At 39.5% G+C, this 14649-nt stretch overlaps 1 protein-coding gene across 2 annotated transcripts; it reads left to right on the forward strand.

Moving 5' to 3' along the window:
* The first annotated feature begins 558 nt into the window (after nucleotides 1-558).
* On the forward strand, nucleotides 559-12797 carry kcnj4 (potassium inwardly rectifying channel subfamily J member 4). Of its 2 annotated transcripts, XM_030735089.1 has the most exons (4): nucleotides 559-864; nucleotides 5049-5174; nucleotides 7205-8335; nucleotides 8366-12797. In XM_030735089.1, exons 2-4 carry the CDS (start codon nucleotides 5152-5154, stop codon nucleotides 8829-8831), a joined length of 1620 nt encoding a protein of 539 aa, XP_030590949.1. In that variant the 5' UTR covers nucleotides 559-864; nucleotides 5049-5151; the 3' UTR covers nucleotides 8832-12797. The 2 variants fall into 2 exon arrangements, with proteins under 2 accessions (XP_030590949.1, XP_030590948.1); XM_030735088.1 differs by having other exon boundaries at nucleotides 7205-12797.
* The last annotated feature ends 1852 nt before the right edge of the window (nucleotides 12798-14649 follow it).

Consider the following 14649-nt stretch of genomic DNA (forward strand, 5'->3'; position numbering starts at 1 on the left):
AAGTGTAAATCCAGTATTCTCTGCCCTTCATAACTCCGTTTTATCGTAGCCTTTATTAGGTGTTAACAACAAGCTGGAAAACATCTGCAGCACAGCTGTAAGGGAGTAATGTAAAGCATTTACTTTTAAAGTGCAGCAGCCACAACAGCCCTCTAATCATCATGGTGATGCACATGTTTTTGTCTCCCACCTGTTGCCATTTCTGTTCTTGAATAGAGTTACTTCAGAAATCATGACTCAAATGAGTTCCTGCTTACTTACATGGGCACATCAGGCATTACTCAACACCCACACGTACCGAGAGTACACCAAGTGGGTACCCACTTAGTGTCATTTCCTCCCTTTTTCTCACTTTGTTTTCTTTTACTATTTCCCCTCTCCTCTCCTCTCCTCTCCTCTCCTCTCCTCTCCTCTCCTCTCCTCTCCTCTCCTCTCCTCTCCTCTCCTCTCCTCTCCTCTCCTCTCCTCTCCTCTCCTCTCCATCCATCTCTCCCTCCCTCCCCCCATGCACTGCAGAAAGGAGATTGACACAGCGTTTTCAGGCCGTGGTGTATGAGTACAGGAGCATAGGAGAATGCGCACAGACAGGATTACCATCAGCAAAGGAGGCAGCGGAGGACAGTAAAGGATTACAAGAGAGACACGACAGACATAAAACAGTGAATAAGCGATGAAAGAGAAACAAGAAGAAGCAATTCAAAGAAAGGGAGAATCAAAGAAGGGATCACACATCTCATGAATCTAAGGACGTTGGACCTTTGCCCTGGAGAGTGAAAGTAAAGTGGAATTTTGGAAAGTGAAGTGGAGCTACACGGGGAATTTAAAGTACAGCCAAGAGAAAGAAAACAACTGATAATTTCCAAGGTGAGCATAATTCATGCTCAAATGTCAATATTTAAGTATCGAAAAGATGTACTAAATGACAGTTTGATTAACAGAATTTTGAATTCATCTATTTGATAACTTTGCTTTGCTTTGCTAACTTTGGTGACATCTGATGACAGACATTAAGTGCGGCTTTAGTTTTGCATGTGGATGGCGCACTCTTTCACAGAGATCAGGCCAAAATAAGCACTGCGTCAGATGCTCTCAACGCTCAGGCATCGTGAAAACTGCTGTGTTGTCTGTGTTGACTGACTGGTTCCACTAGTCATTCACACACTCTACAGTCCAGCTGAAGCTTAAATGTATCACCTGGAAACATATCAAGAAACATCAGGTATAAATATTCTTTAAGGCATTGTTGTCCACCTGTTGATCATCCTTACACTTTTTATGTGCTAGCCTTATGCTTTGATGAAATCTCAGCAGAAGGGAATTCTTCAGGAAAGGGAGCGGAATAACTGTGTCATATTGGGCACCTCTATAGAGTAGAGCTAGGGAAAAAATTCAAAGAATCCTGTGAGCCGGTCTTCATAATAAAGCAAACACATTTTCATTCAAAATTAAACTTTTTCATTTGTACGAGAGGGCAAATTAATTGTTGAGAGACAGTCCTTGATTACATCACTGTGACCTATTCTCGTCTTTTATTCCAAGAGGTCATGACCAGCCAGGTAAACGGTGGTAATCTCTTAGGTCAGTTAAGTTAAATAAATACACTGAGACATGTTATCCCCAAAAAAACTTAAAACAGTACTTTGACAAACCAGCTGTACACTGTTCAGAGACGTGACTGAGACATCAGACAGCTAACTCTTAACGATCAGTCGAGTCGAGCTGCTGCAGCTGAGCTGTCGCCATGGTGACCTTCCTCTATCTACTTCATAAAAATAAAGAAAAATAATCCTTATTAAGTAAATGTGAAGTGTGACTAACTTAGGTTAAGTATCAGTAGTAGTTTTAAAACTTTGCTGTCAATTTAAACTTGACATATTGCAAAATGATTATGTGGTCAGTTTGTATAACGGACCTAAATCATGAGCTAGAAAGTACAATATGTTATGCAAAAATTGAAACAGGACAAAATGTGAAAAAAAATCTGAACTGAAGCCAAGATGGAGGTTGTCTGGGATGTGAAGATAGCGTGGGAATAATTCTGTTCTTTGCTGCTGCTGCTGCTGCTGCTGCTGCTCTGTAGGTTTGGTTGTGACAAAGTGAGGTGAAACCGGGGTATCTATCGAATAACATTCATGAAAAAAAGAGAAGCAAAGAAAAGTGAAATGACCGAGAAAAAAAAGCCTTTCTGATGAGATTATCTATGGTGTCAATCATAATTTAACTAATCAAGTTCCACCACAATGAAAACAAATCAAAGTTTAAAGCAATAGTTGAAAAATAGTGCCGTTCCCATAGATCCAGAGTCTGAAGCTTATTTTGTGATTTCAATCTGAGTAGTTTTCACTTTACTTCTGATTTTATCTCAGGCAGAAAACATGTTTATGCAGCATAATTTGTATCTGGTCACAAACCCTTTTAGAGCTAATTTCCTCTTTTCAACAGCCAGCACATGATGACAAGTGACCGGGACCTTTTTGCATAATTGCTTCATCTGAGGCTGTGTCTATCAGGGGGTATCTGTATATAAAGCTCTGGCATTCACACTGGAAATATTGTTTTTCTTTGTGGCTGATGTTATAGTTTATCTCATCAGGAGTCATTATCAAAAGCTTTAGGGGAAATTAACACTTGAGCATCCTGATTTCCTTCTCATCACACAGCTCGCTTGCCTCTTTCTTTATCTCTGCTGGGATTAATAGCCAGAAAATCTATAAGTTGCTACAGAATATGGGTGTACAGGTATGTGCAAAATATGCTGCATACAAACAAAACCTATGTGCAATTCATAAATACAGCAGGGTTGCATTGAAAAATTATTTTAATATGAACTACACAGGTAATGACGTTCTTAAATTGTAATAATCTGACCAAAATTCAATTCAAAGGGTGCATTTGATATTACATATTAGAAAAAGCAGAAAAAAAAACTCTCACATCTGAGGAGATGAAACCATAAATATTCTTTTTGAATATTTGCACCACTCATGTATGAGTCTCAACATACACTGTTCTTTCTAATAATGTTTGAATCCGGACAATCTTCCAGACACAAGGTTGAAAATTATAAACTGCAAAAATCTGTGATTTAAAGAAAAAATATTATTAACAATATTTCTGTGATCAGTGTATTCCTCCTGCTCTCAGTGCAGTGTGGAAGCATTTACGTAGGGAATAAGCAGGGTGAAGTAAAACATCCAGACTCTGGGCACGGTGGGTTCCTCTCATCCTCATTTGTGTTCTCACTCAGTGATACAAATCAAAAGCCTCCACTCAGTGTCACCTCTGAGAGCTCATTTAAACATATTTAAAAATCAGATGCAGACGTTGTGTTCCTGCCCTTCCACCCTTTCTCTCATTCCATCTCTCCCTCCCTCTCTGACTCATGTTATAAGAGCACTTAATACTCTATACTGTCCCCCTCAACACACACACACACACACACACACACACACACACACACTGCTGCGTCTCTGGTGACTCTCTCCACTTCCCTTCATCCCCTAAATGCCAGAGGAGATGTGTTCCTATGGAAACTGACTTCAGAGAAAGTCCCCAGTTTTAGCTGGTGACCATTAACCGACACTTTGTTACCCGCGCGCTGCCTCTACCAGCCTCCTGTTCATTACAGGTTGGAAACCATTTGCACCCAAAGGGAATCGTCACAGCTTGCACACTGCTGGCTGGCTGAAACGTCCTTTCATAAACACAAGCTAGGAGCTGTACAAAGTTATTTCACAGCTGTTGTTGGCCGCAAGCCGAGGACATCTGTGTGGAAACAGGCGCACACTACTTATAAAAAATCTAATTTCTCCATACAGCACATACAGATATTCCTCTATGCGTATGTGGTGTGTGGCTGATCAGGAAACATTGTTTGAAGCCATTTCCTCTGCGTTACTGGTATTTTTGAAAAATAAACACCTGAAGACCCTTTCAAGAAAAGTCACTATGAGTTTACTAATTTATTCTAATATTTTAAACTAGACATCTGCAAGTTTTTCCCATAAAAAAAAACATTTGCAGCTCAGCTCATGTAAGTGATTTTGGTGCTGAGATAGTGTTATATTACAGACATAGGCTAGACAAATATAAATGGCCTTCCACTACTAGATTTGGTTTCGTATGTACTGACAAATAACTGTTATTGAATTTCTATTTTCAATTACAGAGCCATAAGAGACAAATAGTGCCAAAAAACAACTCTCTGACTTTGATATTATAAGGTGAGAAATGTTTCCTGGAAACTGAAACCACAATGGTTACAGCATGTAAATAAATCACATCACAGTAAGGTGTGAGAGTCTTGGAGGGGAGGGAAGTGCATGCTGCTATCTTTTATCTCTTGGTCCAGGCTTAGTAATAACATAACAAACTGCAGGTTTGTAATGTGTCATTTCTGTGACTCACCAAGATACCTAAACCAGGGTGTCAAACTCATTTCAGTTCATGGGCCACAGACATCCTAATGCAAGTTTTTGCTTCCAGTCAGTTTTCTGTCATTAAGCAAGAAACTCTCCATAAATCAAACAAAACGCTCTGGCACGGCTTCTAAGTTTAACCAGTTCAGTGTGGGAAGGCAGGCCATGGTTCATTTCTTTGTCTTTAGAAAGACCTTAAAACTTCTTATGATTCAGACTTCAAATTAACCATTGTGATTTGTTAAAAAATCTTAACACAATGCTTCCTGGTGCAAAAATCTTTTTAAAAAGCCCAAAACTGATACCTTCCTTCACATCTAGGGTTCATCTAAACTCTTTGCTTTACCTATACATGCACATCATTGTGGTAATATTTGCAAAGATAACTTTAACACAAAGAGAGATAGCTAAGATAGCTCACAGAATCAGCTCAGCATTAAGTCTGAAACCACATTTTAATGCATAAACACAACACAAGTTGACTAATTATTTTTTTTTGCAACATATGCAAAATATTAAATGTGATGAAAGCAATGTTAGATTTGGTTTTTTTGTTTTTTTAAAAAAAGGAAGAGAGGTCAGCACCACCATCGCCATGATAGTCTGCTTCTGTTTTTATGTCTCCTGTAGTGGTCTCTTCAGTGGCCCAAACACCCCCTCCTGTGTAGAAACCAGATGTTTGGAAGCGGGACACAGTCTGGCCTCCTACTGTGGCCCGGTGATCATTGGTGCCATGGGAACAAGTAGAGCCAACAGGTGAGCCCAGGAATGTTTGAAGTTATTGGTGGTGCTGTCATTGTATCAGTTCACCGCACTGTTTGGGTCCATTTGGTTCATTATTTCATGACTAATTTGTACAGCATCTGAGAGCATGACATTGCATTTACTGAAACAATTTAATCCTTTTTTAATGTTGTCTGGTTAGAAGTCTCCAAACGTCCAGTGAGAATGGGCTTGTTAATTTGGGTTGGCAGGGTGAGTCAGGCCCAGCTCAGGGATATTTACAGTAAGCAGATCCTCGGAAAAGGCCAAGGCCATCCTACGCTGTCCTGACCAGCTGCACACAAAGAGCTCTCGCCTTCAGGTAGCTGCAGCAGGTCTCGCACAATGAAGAAGGAGGCTGCCTTGTTACACTTGCTGCCACCGATGTTCTCAGTTCTGTGTGTGAATTTGTCATCTCACACATTAGTTTTTTTAACATACAATGTCCAGTTTCTGTCTTCTTTAACTGCTTGTTGCGACTTACGTGTGTCAAGGTGGTGTGTATGGATTTCATTTTGTCTTACTGTTTTGTGCTGCCCAGCCCTGCCTTACTGTCTCCTTAGTTAGCATGATGTTTACCCCACACCCACACAACCCCTCCCAAGAAAAACAAAACCAATAGCAGATGGATTGGTCCTTGTCACCTTAAATGGAGCATCTCTCAAACAGACCTCTCAAGTATCAGTGGGTTAATGAATGATTAATACAGAGTAAACGCATGAAGTGGCACACAGTATAGGCACGTCCATCCCAAAATGATTTGTCTGAAGAGACACTGAGTCACATATAATCCTATAATCTGTGATGACCGCGATCCTTCTCACACAGCTAAACTGAACTCACCTTCCTAGCAGGTAATCCTCTATATGTCAGTGGCTCCCAAAGTATGGGCTGCGCCCCCCTGGTGGGCCACAAAGGTACTGCGGGGGGGGGGGGGGGGGGGGGGGGGGGGGTAATAACAGCAGTAATAACAGAAATTCAGTTTTTACCACCTTTATTTTACCAGGTAAAATGTTTGAGAACCAGTTCTCAGTTACAAACATGAAATTACTCACACATATGCATAGTTTCATATTTACATAAATGTATTTGTACATATATATAAATAGTGAATTAAAACGGGTAATAGGAGGTGTTTAGTTTGTGATATTGCTCATTACTCAGACCTAAATTTACTGCTCTTGTATTAAAATTTTTGTCCCAGTGGCAAGTGGGTCACATATTGGCATTAGCATTTTACATATGACTGGGTAGTATTAGCAATTTATAGCCAACAGTCTGTGCTCTTTATATTTTTTATATCAAATTTTCAAGGAAATACATCACTTCTCTTGTATTTTGACGAGAGTGAAGACAGGCTTCTAGTGAGGAGATTTTCACAGGTGGGCACTAACAGATGACTTGGGGACAGCTGAAGAGGAGTTTGGTCAATTTGAGTAATGTGTTTGTGACTGTGAGTTAAATAAATATTTCATGACTGGAGTCAAATCCCTTGAAACTATTCTAGGGAGCTTCTTACTTGATGCTTTCTGTCTAATTTGAATCCCTATTGAGTGGCTCTCTACAGGAGGATGCATAGTGCATTTGGTTTAAAAGGTGCAGGGGAAATTTTGTAAAAATTAAGTGTTTTAAAAAAGTTTTAGCAATGGCAGAATGGCAAGTAAAGTTTGGATAAATCAGATGCAATCAATAAATACAATACTGAGCAAAAGTCTTGAGCCACCCCTAATTTCTTAAGTGGCTTAACAAAGAAAATTTCCTCTGTAAATGATCAGATACAAGAACTGGACTGAGTGAAAAAACAGCCAATGTCCAAAGAAAAGCTTTGAAGGACCTTCAGAAAGCCTGGAGAACTATTGCTTAAAAGCACTTTAAAAAATACAAAAAAAAGTCTGGCTCCTTGGAAACATAAAGATAAAGAAATAAGGAGTGACTCAAGAGTTTTGCACAGTACTGGACAATCAATTTAGAATAAAAGAAAAATATATACAATTTTTAATCTTAATCCCCCTCCCCTCCGACAGGTACAGCATTGTGTCCGACATTTTACCAGAAGAAGAGCGCCAGAAGATTTCTAGCTTAGGACTCCATAACGGCAACAGTTCACCCAGATTCAGACTGCACTTGACCTGCACCTCAGAAGCAGAAGACAGGAGGAGGTCAGGAACCTCCGCTATCGTGCCCAGCACAGCGGAACAAGGAGTGATGAACAACTACAACGGAAAGGTTCTGACAAGGGGCTCCAACCAAGTACGGAGCCGATTTGTGAAGAAAAATGGACAATGTAATGTTGTATTCACTAACATGGAAGAAAAGAGGCAGCGCTATCTAGCTGACATCTTTACCACCTGTGTGGACATCCACTGGAGATACCTGCTGCTTATATTCTGCACCAGCTTCATTGTCTCCTGGCTATTTTTTGGTTTAATCTTTTACAGTGTCTCTCTGGCACATGGGGACTTTGGAGAGCACCCTGCATTTAAGGGTGATGGACTTGTAGCTGGAGGTCTGCATGGAGCCACTTCTGGACATACAGCTGGAGAGCAGACACAAAGGATGCCCTGCATACTTCATGTTCAGGGGTTTATTGGAGCACTCCTGTTCTCCATGGAGACCCAGACTACTATTGGTTATGGATGGCGCTGTGTTACTGAGGAGTGCCCTATTGCTGTGATAACAGTGGTGATACAGTCCATAGTAGGCTGCATCATTGACTCTTTCATGATTGGCACCATTATGGCCAAGATGGCTCGGCCAAAGAAGAGGAACCAGACCCTCATGTTCTCCAAAAATGCTGTCATTGCACTACGCGATGGCAAGCTGTGCCTCATGTGGAGGGTGGGCAACCTGCGGAGAAGTCACATTGTGGAGGCTCACGTCCGTGCCCAGCTCATACGTTCATACGTCACAGCTGAAGGCGAGTTCATCCCTTTAGAGCAGATGGACCTCAATGTGGGCTATGATGAAGGCACAGACAGGCTGTTTCTAGTATCTCCACTGGTTATAGTCCACGAGATAGACAAAGATAGCCCTCTGTATACTTTGAGCCGAGCTGATCTGGAGGCAGATGACTTTGAGATTGTTGTGATCCTGGAGGGAATGGTGGAGGCCACTGCCATGACCACCCAGTTCCGTAGCTCTTACCTTTCCAGAGAGATCTTCTGGGGTCACAGGTTTGAGCCTGTGATCTACGAGGATCGGGACCGCTACAAGGTAGACTACGCTCGCTTTCACAAGACATACGAGGTGCCGTCAACGCCTCATCTCAGCGCCAAAGAGCTCGATGAAGCTGCAAGCCGGGCCTCTTCTGCTGCTTCTCCTGCATCTGCATGTAGAGCCACAAAAGACTTGATCCCCATGTCGCTTAGCGCCTTCTGCTATGAGAACGAGGTGGCTCTGAGTTGTGGGGAAGAAGAGGATGATATATTTGACTCTTCTCAGATTGTAGGGAAGGAGAGGGGAGAGGAGAGGAGGACTTCGGTTTCTGTCGACTTCCAAAACATGTTCCACGACAACTCGACTGTGACTTCAGGCAGTCACAATGTCATGTGTGTTCTGGACATGGACAATAACCAGATGGAGTTTGACATCTTACAGACTGCCATTCCTCTTGATCCAGTGACCTATAAGAGTGAACAAGAGATTCAGTGAGGAGAGGGAGGGTACGGTCTCCCATGTTCCTCCTATTTCTGGACCTGAAGAGGGATTTCTTGGTGATGTGTTCTGCATGTCCCAAACCCCTTTTGCCTTTCCAGTGTTGTTTTATATTCACTCTTGTTTGTTTTTCTTCCTGTGGTGGTTAGGAAGTAAGAAACACTTCCTAAATAGGTTTTTGGTGGAATTTTGTAGGAGCCAAAACGAGCAGCCAGTCTGAATCTGTAGAAAGAACCTTTGACAGAGCTCCGACAGACTGCTGACTCCCTTTTATTAGGATTTAATAACCAAAGGAAAACCCAAAAACTTGAGCCATGATTTTAATTGCACATGTATGGTTTACATAGTCAACGATATTTTAAGAAAGCACTAGTAAATCTGATGGGAATTCTCTTCTTTCTGAAGACAACTGAAGATCTTCAGGTTTTAGCAATTTATGCTTGATAAACCTCTTGCTGTTCATGGACTTCACTGGTCATCATGCTGCCAACAGATCCTTGCAAAGTCTGTTTTATTCACATTTGAATGGAAGCTTGCTTCCACCACTAAAAATAAATAAGTAGATTACCAGGTCAAAATAAGTCAAAATTTTGCAGTAACAACAAAACCATTCCAAGTGCAATCACTAAGTGTAACAGGAGCTGATATGATATGATAAAGATTCCTTAAGATAAATTTAGAGCAATGTCACTGGATTTTAAAACTTATGTTTAAAACATATAGGTTTTAGCTTTAATCTAATTAGTTAAAATGTTTTTGTTTTTTTGTTTTTTTAGTTTATAAGGCCTAAAATGAGTTCATCCAGTTAGTGTGATAAATAAAAAGCAAAGTAGATTTCTTGATTGCTTGATGGATTCATTTTGGGTTTTTTTTTATTGCTTCTTGTGGAGGCTGCAGCCTGTGATCACAGAAAGCGGCTTTAAATCACATTTGCTCTGTTACTGTTCGCCAAAGGTTTGGAGTTGGAAAATACTTTTTGGAAACTGGAGCAAACCTGCGGCACGTGTACAGTACTCGTTATCTATGGTAGTAGAAAGCGGTGCAGCACAGCGAGGCACAACAGGAGACAAAGGGATGGCGGCTGTTTGTACAGTCTCTGGAAGTGCAATAAGTCTTTGGATGTGGGTGGAGAGGACTAATGCAGGTGTTACTGTATGTCTTGTGAATTATTTTAGACAAAGTTGACTTGATGATTTTATGATATGACATGAAAAATAAACTTCCCTCTTTTGCTGGCACAGCATGCTGAGAGAACCAAATGGTTTGACACATAACAGAAGCTTACTGTGAAAAAAATGGAAATAACTGTAAATAAACTGACTTTTACTGTTTTGTCAAATGCGGCAAATCTTTCTGATCTGTTAGTGTCAGACTGAGGCCGGCTAATATTTATGAACCATTTGGCCATGATATGTACGGCATATATATTTCCCCTGTGACTTTTATATGCAGTATATCAACTGCACCTAATGATACCACAAATAACAATCTGAAGACTTTTATTTTATTGTTTTTCTTTAATGCATTTATTTTTTGCTGGCTTCATTTTGTATTAACACGACTTTGTGGGAGAGAGAGAGACTTGATGTAGAGACTGTGCATCTGAGCAACAAAGAGTCAATATTTTTAGCTTTTATTATGTTTTATTGTCAAAATTCTTATTGCAGGTATCGGGGATTATACAAAGCATATGTAAACAGCTTAACTGATGAACATACACTGCCAGCCAAAGTAAAATACTTACTATGGTTTGATACATTCGTCACTGCAGGATGAACAGGTGAACAATGCAGGTATAACTGGCTTTTATATCAACAAACAAACAACTCTTGATTAAAGTATTTTACATTGGTTTCATATTTATTTATTTTTTGACAGTACGGAGCCAGTTTCTGTCCACTTGCTTTTGGTTGCTGGGGGGCTTCTTGTCTCTAAGACTGAAATGACTATAGTTACAGATACTCTAAGTTACAGATTTTTGTTTTTTTATTTGCATTTCATGATTGTGTGGGTTTGATTTGATTTCACTTACAATGGCTTCTGAAAATATGGAGGACCAAAACAGTCAAAAGTATAAACTAACAAATAGTGACTATAAATAAATATGTCATAAAATGGAAATTAACACCTTTATTAAAGGTAAAGAAATGCTTGGAATTTTCACTTTTTATGAAAAATGAATGCCTGCGTTTATTTTATCATCATTTTTGGTGCGTGTGAGGACGTATTTATTTATTGGCCTGATGACTGAGTTGTGCTCAAAATGTTATATCTACCATGATGCAGTAAGCAGGTAAAATTGGATTTCTGCGGTGTGCGAGCTGTTGATTTCCTCATGTGCTGACTCATTTTTTAGCCCAGCACCTGCTCTATATTTTGGTGTGGTTATCCATGTATTTTTTCTTCTGATTTTATATTTATTTATTGGGGAATTTATTACTGATTCTGTCAGTTTTGAGTCTCCATATTTAAATGTCATCAGATTCTGATTACAATATTGTTATATTATTATAAGACTTTTGCACAGATTGCTTTGACATGAGCAGAAGCAGAAACACAAATATAGAAGCTGGTTCAGTAAAATAATTAAACCTGCTACATGCATTATATTCGCTTTTAACATGTTGCTCAAAGTAAGATGCTAAATAACATTACAGTCACACTGTGGAAAACAGTGGTTGGAGAAGGTTGCTTTGAAGACGGTGACCATGTCAGCAACCACTCACTGTCAGTTGTTGTATTAAAAGCAATCAAGGTGGCAATTACATGCAATCTGTTTGTAACAATAAATCAAAAAAAGAAAAAAAGAAAAAGACAAATGCCATCTACAAAGACAGAAATTTGATTTTAACTACTTACTTTCAGAGTCCAGCCCAGTCTCTCATAGATTTGAAACAGAAATTCCTCCACAAATAGTGACATAGTTGCCACAGGATGGTGATTTAACTGCAAAATGACAGAGGCACTCTGTAAACATACTTTCATATAGGAATACAACCAGAATACAATCAAATGGCAACCGGCTGAGCTGAGTCATTGCAAAGAGATGTTTTGCAGATGAGTTATGGCATCTGCGCAGGCTGACTCGGATTGTTGAAAATCTGTTTGCATTTATGATTGATGATGATTATTTGCAAACCTTCACCAGTCTTTCTGAGAGTGTCAGACCATGGTTGTTAGATTGCCTCGTACGAGTAAAAGTGGAAACCCAGGAGTTGAGGATATTGCACATGCAACCTCTGGGTGACCAGTTAGTCACCATAACTACTTGCAATCGGTTGCCGAATGTAAAATAATTCAATGCAATCACCAGGCAACCACCAGTCTTTCCTAGTTGCAAGGAGCTTGCCATCTGATTTTTACTGTAATGTGACTGAGCCATCAGAGGTTTCAGGGCTTTATTGTGCATTCTGTCTCACAGGTGTGAGCAGAGACACTGACTCTGACTATTACTGGAGTCTTCGTTTGTGCTTTTTTTGGAAGCATACACAGTGTTTATACTGAACATTATAAATATAAATATGAATTTTCACATTTGTTTTACATGTTTTCTGCTCTACATGATGAAACGAGTTAATATTTCTACAGCTCTGACATGTATTATTTAATTTAATGTTACTTCTAAATTCTTAAAAATGACGTGAAGAAGCGAAAACACATTTTTCAGAGGGTCTTGACTGGCAGTGTATAAAAGTCTTTGTGTAATGTCAGTTTTGAATTGTGGAATACTTGACAAGAATAGGCGTTAACTTAACAACAAAGTGTTTTGTGTCTGTTGCTATAAAGTCTTCCTGCTTTGTATAAATGGAATGATTTTCCATCCCCTCCTTGGGGAAAAACACGCACTGAGCAAACTACTGTCCGAACTGAAATAAGCTGAAAGGAGAAAAAACTGAAGTACAAAGCACTTTATTCTTCCTTGTATAACTTCTGATGTTGCAAATAAATATTTCTGTAATTATCGCTGTAATGCTGTTGTCTGTTCACAGACACACAGACTTCTTTCTATTGCAGCTGTGGACAGAACTTTTGCCATGCCTCTCCACAGCCACTAGATGCCTCTGGAGCCGTTTCTATCACAAAGTGCTTCAGCACAAACTTTGAGATGTGCACTGCTGGTTTAAACTTGGCTCGGGAACTTTAACCTAAATTCATAAAATTTTAAAAAATAAACCTCTATAAAACTATTTAAAAAATACCACAGAAAAGAGTTTATGCCTCAGGTACTTTGGGGTATTGACAGGCCATCGGTTTTTGGAAATGCCTTTTTGCACTCGAGGGCATTGCACTGGGTGTGGCATCTCACAAGGAACACCACAATGGAGCCAGAGAGCTCAGGGCATCATCATATAACATATCACTTGATAAGCAGTGTGAGGATGTGGCTAGATTTGGATACTTTTTAAAAAAAAAAAAAAAAACTTTTTTAAAGTCATGTCCTGGAAACATATCCACTTTAAAAAAAAAAAAAAGAATGTAATGTATTAACAGAATAACTTTCAGGTTTCACTGAAGAGAAGACACAAACTATGTTTGTCTAAATAACCCACAACGTATATGCTTCAGATTTACAACAAAATTTCCTGGTGCATCAAAGACATCTAACAAAAAAAAAGTTTTCTTTTTCAAGTGACAGTAATCACAGCAGGTCACAGTACACATCACATGATTAGCTTTTAGGGCTACAAAGCACAATCCTAGTGACTGATAAATGCTCAAAGGGCTCTAAAGTGTGCAGCGATCCAGAGTCACATGTGTGTTGTGTTTGCCACTGAGCTAGATCGTTAGTACAAGACAGAAGAGAATCAAAGGAATATCAGCAAAAACTGTGAATGAATGCAAGTTAATGAAATGATACACAAAATCAAACCAGACTGATGATTATCTTTAAATGTATATCTATTTTAATCAACAACTTCTGACAACAGAGGGCCCCTGAGGAGAAATTCTTATCTAAAAAGGAACCCCTTTTTAAATAAACCATATAGCTTGTCACTGTATTCAGAGCATGGGTGACCCCAGTGATGGCTTTGTTCTATTAAGTGCCCCAGAAAGTCAGTGAAATGGCATGCACAAAAGCAGAACCTTCACTAAGTGGACTGTACCCATTACTGATACACCTGTGCAACCCTGAACTGTGACAATATTTCAAAATATCAACAAGCCATTCAGCACATCAGCAGGTAAAAGAAGAGGTCTATTACTATTACCAGTGGACAGAGCACTTCTAGGTGACTTCCTGCAATTCAGCCACAGTTACACCTTTGCCACATTCAGGTCAAAAACTCTGTATTTATTTCAATTGTATAGAACATGTGTCTATAGCTGGGGATATTTGGATAAATAGTTAACAGTGGTTACTATAACCTCTATAGTGCACTCAGAGTATCCAATGCCTTATGAAAAGTAGTAGTCCCTGTATATGGAAGAGGGAATAGGGAATGACTCGGAAGCAACCTCTAAGCAATCATAATGCAGACTGACCGACAAAAATTTAGTCATTTACATATTTATGGGACATAAATATGCTGTGTTTTCTCAGATGTATCAAAAAAGCTTTGTTTTGAAATTGGATCAATTCAGAGAACCGTGCAGGAGAGAGGTATAACACATGATTAAAAAAATTTTTTTTACACTGTAGTCTTGGAGACATCCAAACTTTCTGGATCTGATGACTTCATGATAATTAAGGGAAGAAGGTTTGCATGAATGAATGCAGGTACTGTAACTTCTCATGCAGTGGAGGCCAGAGCCCTCTTCTGGACAAGTAATAGAAATTTGCTTTTGACAACCAATACAAACACTACTATTAATC

Source organism: Archocentrus centrarchus, chromosome 8 (assembly GCF_007364275.1).
Source record: "Archocentrus centrarchus isolate MPI-CPG fArcCen1 chromosome 8, fArcCen1, whole genome shotgun sequence".
Classification (NCBI taxonomy): Eukaryota; Metazoa; Chordata; class Actinopteri; order Cichliformes; family Cichlidae; genus Archocentrus; species Archocentrus centrarchus.

What these genes read in the sequence shown, in the direction of transcription:
- kcnj4 (XM_030735088.1), top strand. Translation starts at nt 5,152, where the DNA reads ATGGGAACAAGTAGAGCCAACAG. An exon ending in GGAACAAGTAGAGCCAACAG is followed by an intron (nt 5,175 to 7,204) that starts GTGAGCCCAGGA and finishes CCCCTCCGACAG; the next exon opens with GTACAGCATTGTGTCCGACA.